Raw genomic sequence first — 13,086 nt, forward strand, 5'->3', positions numbered from 1 at the left:
TGTTAGATCAAAGCCTTAACCACTCCTCACAACCAGCGTCCTTATATTGTCCATGTCCTTATACATAAAAATGAATTAAAAAAATGTATAAATAAATAACAAGATATAATATCGTTGCTGTCGGGAGGCAACGTCCTAACTCCATTTTTGAGGTTTTAGATTTATTTATTATTGAACACCCTTTACGTCTGTGTTGTGAAAAATATTGAACCAATGGAATGGAAAGTAGTAAAAAATGCTTTGGACAAAACCCTCAAACTGTCTGCTAAAACAGCTAACTCCACCATCTCTCCCCCTCTCATGCGAGAAATTGACGATATATAAGGTCGCAATACCAACTCTGATGAGGCAGTATTGTTTTGGTTTCAAAATGTAAGGTTTTCTTAATTTCCTGATTTTTTTGTTTTCATTTCCTGAAAAAGGAACATTTTGGAGTTAGGTGGTTTCTTCCCGACAGCAGAGATATTACTTCTCCCCCCCAACACACTACACGCTATCATACAATGAACTATATACTGTAGGGTTTAAGAGGTAAAGATGACCAATAGAAGTCCATGGGGGTCTGCGCACTCCGCAGCCATATTTTATATTTTTTGAGTGGTGCAATCACTCCAACGAATAGCAATGTCTGTGACGTTAACCTATGTTTGTTTGTGACTATGTTTGTGACTCATGTGTGACTCATGAGTACCAGTAGGTGCGCTGTTGTGCCAGAAACAGAGAGAGAGAAATAGTGCTGCACTGTTGCCTGCTAATGAGAGAGAGAGAGAGAGGGGGGGGGGATAGGGGAGTTGCACCACTCAGTTCACACAGGTGTGATTTTTTCTTTTCAATTTGGGGGTCCTTGGCATGAACACGTTTGAGAAGCACTGCCTTAGCGTTTCCCCAGACAGACAGCACCGCTACAGGTCAACGGGTGCATACTGTATATACAGTAGCAGGGCTTGTATACAGCACTCGATACCTGCACTGACCCTGGATGCCCTCTGTGCGTGCAACCGGCTCGCCAAACGCAAACAGATGGGAGAGTCTGCTGCTTGACGGTGAACAGCTTGCGCCGTTATTAATGGGTCGCAGAGAGAGAGAGAGAGAGAGAAAAAGATTAAATATTATAAATATAATTTCATGTAATTACTGACAGCAAAGCAGCAATGAGAAGAAGAACTCGGAATTCGACGCCCAAGTGACCTCCGGGGTTGAGCTGCTTTTGTGTCTAGTGTGCGTTTGTGTGTCTATACTTGTGCTTCTGTGCTTATGAGAGGCCAAATGTCCATGTCCAAACCACAAGTATCAGTATGGTAGAATTAGACAAATATACATTATGAGCAGTGGTGGAAAAAGTACTCAAATGTCTTACTTCAGTAAAGTATTAATACTACAATGTAAAAAGTACTCTGTTACAAGTAAAAGTCTGGTTTGGCGGCAATGGCTCAGGGGTAGATTGGTAGAACAGCCGGATGGGAACCTTGAGGTTCCCAATTCGACCCCGGGCTACCCGCAGAGTTTGTGTCGAAGTGTCCTTGAGCAAAACACTGAAAACCCCAATTGCTCCAGATGTGCAGGTTGGCGCCTTGCATGGTTTCCTCCGCCATCGGTGTGTGAATGGGTCAATGTAATGCACAATCTATGTAAAGCGCTTTGGATAAAAGCGCTATATAAATGCACCATTACATTTCAAAATGTACTTGAGTAAAGTCATTATGCAGAATGTCTTGTTTCGCACATTTTCAAATATATTAAAAAAATCTTTGAAAATAGCAGAGCTACAGTACAAGCTCACAATCCGTCGCATCGCAACACATTTAAATCTAAAAAGTCAATAATTGTCATATAATTGTAGTGGAGTAAAAGTACAACATTTGCTTCTGAGATGTAGTGGAGTACAAGTAAAAGTATTTAAAATAACTCCAGTAACGAAAAAGCACCCTTTTTTGTACTTAAAGTACAGTTCTTGAGTACATGTACTTAGTTACTTTACACCACTGATTATGAGGACAATGTACCTTGTCCTCACAAGAGTCAGCCTAAATAACTATAAGGAGAAGATTGTTTGTTTTTATGCTTGATTTATACTTTGCTGCATGCGTACCGAAAATAGCAGATGTATTGTGCTGCAAGAAGTTGTGAGCTTCTATGGCTATATGCGGTGCACCACCTACAATAGCATTTATAAAACTGCCATACCAATATGATGTCCCCTATAGCAGTGGTTCCCAAAGTGGTGTCCGGGGACCCCCAGGGGTCCTTGAGGGAGTTCCAGGGGGTCCCCAGCTAAATGATAGTTTGGAACCAAATGGACCCTTATGGGTCTGTAACTCAGAGAGTGTACCTCCATTTGTACATTGATTTTACACAATATAAATTGGGGGTCCCAGAGATAAAAATGCCATTAAATGGGGGCCCGTATAGACTAATGCATGTCAAACTGGGGGGGTCCTTGAAATTAAAAGGGTTGAAAATCACTGCTAGAGGCCTAAAAATCTACTCTTACGGGGGTCCCTGGCATTCAAATGGGGGTCCGTGGGCTAATAAGTGTCAATTTGGGGGGTCTGGAGATTGGGGCGGCTGTGACGGGCAGAGGAGAAACGGCACGTGCATGTACTTATGTGACCGTGATTTCATATAAACAGAGAAGCTGAGATTGATCAGTGAGTCAAAGGGAATCGCTTCCATGGGCTGTGTGTTTGTGTGTGTGTGTGTGTGTCCGGGTGGGGCTCTGTGTCTGTCTGCGTGTGTAATTGCACACGCATGTGCATGCACATGTGTGCGCTGTCGCGCCCGGGCCAGGAGAATATTTGCATTGCTTATCGCCAGCCTAATGCTCACTGACAAGTTAATAACATCACAATTAGGTAAATGCTAAACAGATGCCAGCGCTGGCCTAATGTGATTGAGACAATCGACACTTTTGACGTGACCCTTGTGTAGCTCTGCTATTGGCCTCATTTGCCTGAGTGACATGAGCACTGTGTGTGTGCGTGTGCACGTGTGCTCACGCGTCTGTGCGTGTTTGCGCGTGTGTAAAGTCACTGATTGGATGGCCACCAGTGAGAACATTTTCAGATGTGGGAGGAAGGGAAAGAGAGATGGCAAAAAGGAGAGAATGGGAAACAAGTCTTATGCTGCGTTTGCACGGGCAGATGCAAAGATACAGTCTACCATTCATTGTCAATGGAAGCCAGCGAGCAGCGACATGACGATGCAAAGATACATGCAACGTTTGTAGCTGCTGCAAAAGCTACAACAGCTACAAAGCTACACAAAAGTTGAGCTGGTTTCAACTTCAGCCAAAAAAGCTACAAATACGCTGTGTAGATTTTCATCCGTGTCTTTTGCATCTGCCAGTGTGAACATAGCATTATGCACACGGGTGTGTAGGCTTGGATTGTATAGTGTTTAACTATATCTATATATAGTTATCTATTAAAATAAAATGACCCGCACAGCGTCTGCACTTGCACACTTGTGATTTAAGCAATGTTTCGGTCACATGGACCTTCTTCTCAAGATGCCTGAAGAAGGTCCATCTATGTGACCGAAACGTTGTTTAATAATACGTCTTCCAGGTGTGCAAGTGCAGACGGTGTGCAGGTCATTTTACTTTTCATTTAAAAAGGAGAGAATGAAAAAGAGAGAGAACGTCAGGAAGGTTCATATTCTACTGTTTAAAGTCTTCTCTCCTGTGTCTTTTTCCCCTCACATTCTCCCTCTCCCTCCCTCCAGTCTCATTTCTTTCTGTAGCCAAACTATTTCTGGCTTGAGAAAAGAAAGTGTTTACTCTGTGGCCAGGGCTCTGCTGGAGTCATGCTGCGTTCCCACTGGCTAAAACCCACCATCGCAACTCCATGGTTTGCATATTTTCCCCCGTATTACAAGACTTTTAAAAAAAAGACACGCAGAGTGCAGCCCCCACCTATTGTACTTTCTCTGGGACCACTGCTGGTGTTGAGAGAGAGAGAGAGAGAGAGAGAGAGAGAGAGAGAGAGAGAGAGAGAGAGAGAGAGAGAGAGAGAGAGAGAGAGAGAGAGAGAGAGAGATCATGCATAAACAACATCGGTGGTTGAATGACGAATGCTTGCGAGGCCCGCATACCCTCAAATGTTGTTCTACAACAAACTATGCAATACATCCTCTACCCCGTCACCCAAACCAAGCGTTCTGGTGGAATCCTGCAGCACTCAAAGCATGGCAGAGACCACCAAAGACAGAGAGAGAGACCACCAAAGTCAGAGAGAGAGACCACCAAAGTCAGAGAGAGAGACCACCAAAGGCAGAGAGAAGGGCAAGAAGTAACACATCAGCCTTCTCATTTTTAATTTTTTATAAATCAAAGAAAACAAAATACTTTGCCAGGAGTTACAGTATACCCACAGATTCAATTCTCAGGCCCGATTGTTAAGTTGGCCCGCATGGTGTGGAGATTAGCACGGAGGAAGTCACATTAGGACACTGAAGTCCCGTGGAAGACGCACACAAGACAGCGTTCTTTGTTGCTAACTTGCTAAAAACCTTAAGGCATGCCGTGATATTTTGATACTCCCCGTCTGCGACGTGGCAAAAAAATTAGATACACGTCGGGAGCCCTTAATGCAACTCACAAGAGCTGTTGGCTCGGGAAGGCGAGGAGACGACTGCATGCGGGTTAGTGTACCAATGTGTTGTTTGTGCGCCTGGGTGTCAGGTTGTGCCACACTTTCTTCACACTGTGCAGTGTGTGTGTGTGTGTGTGTGGGGGGGGGGTTACGTACACGTGGGTGGACAGTGGATAAACACAGCCACATGATCTTGTTTTGCTCATGGAGCACTTGGGATCCCGAACCTCCCCCCTCCCCCCCACACAGGCCTTATCTGTTCACCACTTACAGTAAAATGGTAAAAGGTGCATTTATATAGCGCCTTTATCCAAGGCGCTTTACATAGATTGTGCTTTACATTCACCAATTCATACACACACACACCGATAACAGGGGAAACCATGCAAGGCACCAACCAGCACATCAGGAGAAATTTGGGGTTCAGTGTCTTGCTCAAGGACACTTCAACACTAACTCTGGGGGAGCCCAGGTTCGAACTGGCAACCCTGCGGTTACCATCCGGCCACTCTACCCCTGAGCCACCGCTGCCCCATTGCACCCCATCACAGTAAGCCAGCCACACACACACACACACACACACACACACACACACACACACACACACACACACACACACACACACACACACACACACACACACACACACACACACACACACACACACACACACACACACACACACACACACACACACACACACACACACACACACACACACACACACACACACACACACACACACACACACAATTTAAATGGCCAGAATAGGGACGTCAGATTGAAAGTGGTTAATCGTCTTGACAATTATAAATTATGACAGCTTCAGGCCTGATGTTGGATTACGTTTCGTTGCATCTGTGGATTATAATTGTTAATGCATAATTATACGGTTAATTTAGAAAAATAAGGTAATGAGGTACAATGAGGTACAACACTGAAAATGAGTTTGATTACTCAGTGTAGTTTCGAGAATAAATAAAACTTGAATGAATTTCATTATGCGGTCATCACAAGTTATTTGAACCCAAACAGACATCTTGAAATGTGAGAGAGAGAGAGAGAGAGAGACAGAGAGAGAGAGAGAGAGAGAGAGAGTTAACGGTTAAGTCAGACAGCAGCTGACTTGCATGTAGCTGACCCAAGGAGGTGTCACAATAGTGTGCATTCATGGACATGCACGGAGCATCACCACCCAGAAATGAGCAAAAGGCCTTTTGAGGCCAAATAGTGTCATCAGAGAACACGAGCGCTCACTGCCAAAGAGTTCAGGTTTACATAACATGTGGCTTTGATTGGTCAACAGACAGTGTAGCCCCACAAACGTCTTGACATAAAATGTGTTTGGCGTTGGGGGGGGTATGTGGTTGATGCACCTTGATGCCTGCTGGCTGGGAAGATGAGAGCTTGATGTTTACATCACAAGGCTGACCCCCCCCCCGCCCCCTCCCCCCGTGACTTCCTGCCGGCATCTCTGACCATGCAGGGGTCATTACCTCTTTATAAAAAGAGGACGCAACATCCAAGACATACAAGCGTCAGTGGGACCCAGGAAAGGGTCCCTGCTGCTGTTAGGCAACATGTTTCTGTTTTGGTTGGATGGGCATGTGACTTGTAAACAGGTCTCCAAGACCGAAAGGAGGTCGGCAAAATGTTGCTGGAAGAGAATGAACGAGAGAGTGAGAGATACAGAGAGATGGGAATTGAGGGAGAGGAGAAGAAAAAAAAAAGTACTAACTCTCGCAAATCTCAGCCTAATCGTACACCAGTCAGTCACTGCTGTGGGAAAGAGAGCTGGTGGTTAAGCGTCGTCAACCCTCTGGTTACTGTTGAGCTAAGATAAATAACACTTTGCGTGCCACAATACAGCACGGCAAACACACACACGCACCCACACGTACACTAACTCAACATGCATGTGTGCACAAAAAGCAAACGAAGGAGGGAATTTCTTTTGGACCACTTGAACCAAGGACACCTCTCTCTCTCTCTCTCTCTCGCTCTCTCTCTCTCTCTCTCTCTCTCTCTCTCTCTCTATATATATATATATATATATATATATATTATATATATATATATATATATATATATAGGTCGAACTGAGAGAGAGACTCAGACAGAAGATTGGCCGAGCCGCTCGCTTTCGGAGCCCATTTCTCAAACCCTATAAGCCTTGGGGGTATTGGGGGGAGTGGGGGGGCTTCAGAGGCAGCCGGGCTTAGGGACATGGCCGCTACCGCTGCTGTTTCAGTTGCCTGGCAGGAAGGCTTGTCTGTCTGTGGCTAAGACTGGGGCTGACCCCCCCTCCCGCCCCGCTCCCCCCACCCTCCACCCCCCCCATCCCCTCTCGTTTTTGCTCCAGACTGGAATGCTATATTTAGAGTGTGCCTTTCCGCTGTTATGGCTGTCAGATCATTAGCCTCGTTTAACCCTTCTTTACCTCGGGCAAGCCGACTGGCGGAGGGACGGGAGGCCCCACAGGACTACCCCGAACCCCCCGCACACACCCCCATCGCCTGGTCAAACACCAGGTTGGGGGGGGGGGGGCTCGTCAAGTGGGGGTAACTATGAGGAGGGGGGGGGGGGGGGGACAGTGGGAGGTGCTACTGGGAGCCTTTGAGGTCAGAGGTTTTGTGGATGGATTTTGACGAGCACAATGATGATGATGATAATAATAATGATGATAATGATGATGATGATGATGATAATAATGATGATGATGAGTCAAGGAAGTCAGGCAAATTTAGGAAACACTTTGCTGTGTAGAATAGTCTGTTCTGCTCATTCTGAATATAAAAGTCAAGCAATTAACCGGAATGAAGAAACCGGTCGCTACATGTGCTGCGTAGAAGGAAACTTGGATGGGGAATCATACAATTTTGTTTTGTATTTTTGGAACTGATTTGCTACAGAGACGGTTTGAGGAAATACAAGAGAAGGAGTGATTTGTTTGTTTTTTTGGAGGTGGATAACCGCGCCAATCTCAAAGCTGGCACGGCAGTAAACTGTAGGTCAGGCACACAGATGGTCACTCTGCTTTGATTTCTGAAGTACAGATGAAAGAAACACTTAAAACCTTGGATGCACGCCGTGTTGTGTCCTACCAAAGCATTGTGTGGAAAATGTCTCAACTAGTGGAGTCCAGTAGAACTAAAACAAAGACAAGTCATTTCATGTTTATAGTTGCGCGCGGGCGTTGCACTCTGAAAATCTTCGGTGCACAACACCAGCGTGCGACTAAGAATAAATCAGGCTTTCAGGAATACCCCCTCCCCTCCCCTCCCCTCCCCTCCCCCCCCCCTCCCTCTCTCTTCATGTGAACGCTGTCTCTAAAAAAGGGGAGAAAGCCGAGACAACCTTTCCATCTAAACCGAAGGGCTTCGTCAACAACATAAGACTGTGCACTTCGGTGCATCTGCTACGGGAGGATTTACTTCCCTCTATTTACATCCTGGCACCCAGGCTGCCATCCTCTTCCTCATCGTCATAGCGAGTGCTGATAAACAACCGTGGCCTGCCAGGTTTCGCCAGCTTGTTGATTACAGTCTGGGCTGTGTCATCCATCTCTGGAGTGACTCAGGAGGTAGAGCCGCCGCTGCCTGGGAACATGAGCGGATGGTTCCCCGGTTCCATGCCCGGCTCCTTGAGCAAGTCCATGGAAGCCCTTAACGGCATAGTTACGGTGCAGGTTGTGTGGCAGCGTCCGCCGTCGATACGCGAATGGGTGAACGTGAGCCACGCATTCCCATTCTACAAAAGACCTTCCAAATCAGTAGTTCTCACACTTTTAAGATGTTTCACAATAATTCAAAAATAACAGATGTACTGTACAAGCGTGGCATGAAGTGACACGCTGTGCTGCATGCACACACACACACACACACACACACACACACACACACACACACACACACACACACACACACACACACACACACACACACACACACACACACACACACACACACACACACACAGACAGACAGACAGATACATACATGCAGGGGCATTGTATGTATAGTGGTTGAGTGGGTAGAAAGGCCATGTGTTAATCATACAGCATACGTGTCAAAGTGTCCCTGAGCAAGCCGCTTGACCCATACCGCTTGAATAAACACTAGATGACATGTCATAACTCATAACAGACACAAGTATATAGGGTTTAAGTTGCTACGGGCTGATGGCCACAGCTGACTCATTGTGATTGCGATTCGGTCCAATTGGACGTGGCACGTGTACTTTTATGCTCCATGTAGCTCATCATTAGCTGCTAAAACATTACACTGCTGCTTATTACCCATGAAACAGCGTTTTGCGAGGTAATCATTGGGGTGGGGAGCATAAAGCTAGATTCATACCTCCTTGTACAACGCCGTCATGCACACACACGGAAATGAGGCGATCCGTCAGCTCACAAAGCGCCACGGGAGGAAGTCTCATTTTGGTTTGAGACGAGACGCGGTTGTAAAACAGATTAGGCATCGACACAGACCGAATGAAGCCAAGATGGAGATTTCACTGCCTTTATCAATACGTTGTTCTCTCATGGTGTGTGTGTAGGTGGTACATACGCGTATGTATAGAAATGTTCCACAACCTTGGCTCAGTCAAACTGTGTGTCTGACTTGTGCTATTCTATTCTAAACGCATTCGGCTGTGTGTGTGTGTGTGTGTGTGTGTGTGTGTGTGTGTGTGTGTGTGTGTGTGTGTGTGTGCACTTACCAGTGTGAATCTGTCGGTGGGACTCCAAGGATTCCTCTGTCTGGAACTGAGCACCACACTGGTCACACACTATGGCCTTATCACCAGCTAGAAAACAAGAGACATGGGGATTCATATAGTGTTGCCGTCAGAAAGCTCTTATCTCCATAGTTTAGTTTCTGTCCCCCCCCTGGAATTAACAGCCTACTTGATCATCACAGCGTCACCGCCGTTTTTTGAATTTGAATTTCAATTAATTTTTAGACATACAAGGGTTCCACCCCGGCAGAGACAAGATACAAGAAATATACTGTATAGTGCATATAATCTACTGTAGCTGGAGATGCTGTGACGGAAAACATGACAATGGTTTGTCAGACACACAACTGTCACGTGTTTTATGCAGTTTGTTTTCAATACACCTGCAATGTTCACCTTCAAGCTATATTTAGTGTGGTTTGTACCGACCATACATATTTTCTATCACACTACATAATCTATACGCATGTGATTTGGCAGTGTGAATTGAACGCTGGAAATGGAAAGTTGTCACAGAAGAACATTAACCCGAATTGCATTTATAATATACAGTAAAATCATCAGTACCCTTAAAAAGTGGCAGTAAATTAACACTGAGGGCGTTTATGGTGTACAGAGTTTTAGAATTTGGATATTCAATCAAATACTGAACCATAGATTTTTACAACGTGTACATTGAAACCAATGATGCACGGTACACCCGTGTAAAGTGAGGGGTGCTCTTATCATCGATTTGATAGCGTAAATTCTCCATTCATTGTTTGTGTAGGACGAAAATAGCCGATTTGCTCAGACACATGTGACGTAAATTATAATTCATTGTCAATGGGAATTTAATGGTTGTGTAAGACGAAAATCTACACTAATAGCTGAATATAGGAGGGGTTAGCGCCCCTCAAAAATAAAAACTATGACCAGTGTCAATAAGTGTCAAAAACATTATTATTTTACTCTACTACATGTCACTAATTTGATCCACACTGTTCATATTCACAATAGGCACTCTCATCAAGATGCCTGCTGTCCATCGTTGTATGCCGATGTATAAAATTGGTTTAAGTGTTTAAACTGATTTTGATGTGATAAGTAATTTTGCTGCGGGGACCCCTGAGAGTCCCCAGACCCCATTTGAGAACCACTGGCCTAGGGTGTCGGTACACCCAGAAACGCCACTGCTGAGAAGAACCATAAAAAACAAATGTCTTCCATGCCAATGAATGACCTGATTTGACATTAACACTTTAATAAAGACACTGCCTGACAGGTATCCAAACCTTGTTATAACAGGTACCAAACAGTGGCGGATACAGAACATGCCTATGATTGCGCCTGGAAAAATGTCCCTGTAGTCTGTTTTTTAGATATTATAATGACCACTGTCTCCAATTGTCTTTAATGCTTTGAAAAGTTCAAAGCATTCACTTCAATATAGAAAGTGAAGAAATTGAAGTAGAAAGTAGACAAAAGTACAGAGATGGCCATGGAAATAACAATAATACGCTCGACTTTTAACGTAATTTTGTGGGTTACAAATTGATCCATCTACGCCTTCCATCTCAGCTTTCCAATATCTTAATAAGGGGTTGAGGAAACCGCAACATGCTTTTTTCACTTCAAAACCACTTCACGTTTCTTGAAAAAAAAAGAAGTGTGACGGTCAAACCACTCTCCCTCTTTAAAAACACAGCTTTCACAGTGTTCTTTTCTTCACCGTGTCTACTGGACTAGTATGCATTTAGTATTTATGGTAATATTATTGACCACTCCTTTTGTATGTCCGTGGCAAACATTTTGTGGAAAATGTCCATCACAAGCCTGCATGTTGATGAACCCTGCAAGCCTGCATGTTGATGAACCCTGCAAGCCTGCATGTTGATGAACCCTGCTCCGGACAAGTGACTTTTGTGCCTCAAAAAGTGTCATGCCCTGTACAAGTTATTCAAAAACACAACCATATTCATTTCAAAATATATGCTTTGGTGTGAACATGGCTATGCGCAGAAGTTTAAAGCGCTGCCATTTGAATTCACATTGTTCCAGTATTCACAGGTGGTTCAATATCCAGCAAACATTCAGCAAGTGGCCAGGGATTTTATGGGTGAACTTCAGAATCTTGTACAGCAGATCTGGTCTAGAAGTACTGTATGCCAGAGTTTGGAATTGTTAAGTCAGCAGGACATATCAAAGAGATCAATCAAATACCACAATATTTCTGACCAAATACCTCAATATACTGTAGATATTGCTAAGATAATATCATAGTGTGACAATATAAAATATATTTTCCAAACATTCAAAGATATTGAAAAAAAGAAGACAAAAAAGGCGATCTACAAGCTCACAACGTGTCACATTGTGACATGATGTAAGCTTGGCATATCTTCTTTAAAAAAAAACCCATTTGTTAAAGTTTAATGGTTAGGGCTTAAGTCACGTCATATCACAATATTACTCAATATTACTATATCCAAAAATCGCAGATGTTATCTAGTCCCAGATCACAATATCAAATGGTGTCAAGTAGTATCAAGTTAGCCATCTACAAATCAATTTAATTAAATTCCTCTTTTACCCTACTATGGTGCTACAACTGTTCCCGTTTAGCAAAGTCCTCATGTGTCGAGACTTCCATATAACTTATATAACTTAATTTTACTGTACTGTACTTGACACGCTGTTTATACAGGCGTGTCAAGTAGAAGGGCAGAGATTTCAGTTGCACCGGCATCATGTTTAATGCCACATGCATCATGTTTAATGCCACACTGGGTTTCTATTTCTATGCCTGTGCACAACCTTGCACTGGTGGAAAGTAACCAAGTACATGTACTCAAGTACTGTACTTGAGTACACCTTTGTATTTGCGTTTTTTACTGGAACATTTTCAATTTTCTATACTTTATACTTCTACTCCACTACACCTCAGAGGAAAATATTGTACTTTTACTCCAACACAATTACTTACTAGAACCTTGCAGATTTAACATTTTTATTACAAAACATATTAACCACTTCAGCCATACTATATATATGTTGGCCGATCTACGAGCTTGTAGATCTGCTATTTTCAAAAGATGTATTTACACATTTTTGAACACTTGTGAAATGGGAAATTTTGCGCAATGAGTACATATGCTTAAGTACATTTTGATGGCAATACCTTTATACTGTTACTCAAGCAAATGTTGAATACCGCTCTTTTATTTCTACTGTACATTATGGTATCGATTCTTTAACTCAAATTAAAAAAATGTGAGCCTTGTAGCGTTGAGGAGGGAGCGATTGGCATGCACAAACAGAGGGTTGCTGGTGGAGGCCAGATCAGTTTAGATCAGGCCCAGGCACTGAGCTTTTATGGCTTGGCAACCAGTACTGTACATGCCATACGCATCACACACGCACACGTGAGCACTCGCGCACATGCAGAGTCCAGATGTTAAGCAGGTGCGTGTGCGCGTGTGCGTGTGTGTGTGTGAGTGCGCGCGCACGCATGAGTACGCCCGTCTCTTGCATTGTAGGCACAGAGCGATCTCTCTAAATCAGTCCTTGGTTTGTTCTTGGCACCATCTCCTGGGTTACAACACCTCCAGAGAGGGAGGGGAGGGGAGAGAGAGAGAGAGAGAGAGAGAGAGAGAGAGAGAGAGAGAGAGAGAGAGAGAGAGAGAGAGAGAGAGAGAGAGAGAGCAGGCAAGCGCACGCAATGAAAACAGGAAGTCAATTCTTAGATGACAAAAAAAAGTTTAGGAGATGGCTT

The 13,086-nt window shown here is 44.1% G+C and overlaps 1 protein-coding gene across 1 annotated transcript in view; it reads right to left on the reverse strand.

Moving 5' to 3' along the window:
- The window catches only part of LOC306928088 (uncharacterized protein), a gene marked incomplete at its 5' end in the record, with an annotated part of 99,686 nt that overhangs the window by 49,744 nt on the left and 36,856 nt on the right, over positions 1 to 13,086 (reverse strand). The window contains one exon of the mRNA XM_079508007.1: positions 9,315 to 9,401. Within this exon, the coding sequence (XP_079364133.1) occupies positions 9,315 to 9,401 (87 nt within the window). The remainder of the gene's footprint in view (positions 1 to 9,314; positions 9,402 to 13,086) is intronic.

Source organism: Electrona antarctica (assembly GCF_951216825.1).
Source record: "Electrona antarctica genome assembly, chromosome: 8".
Classification (NCBI taxonomy): domain Eukaryota; kingdom Metazoa; phylum Chordata; class Actinopteri; order Myctophiformes; family Myctophidae; genus Electrona; species Electrona antarctica.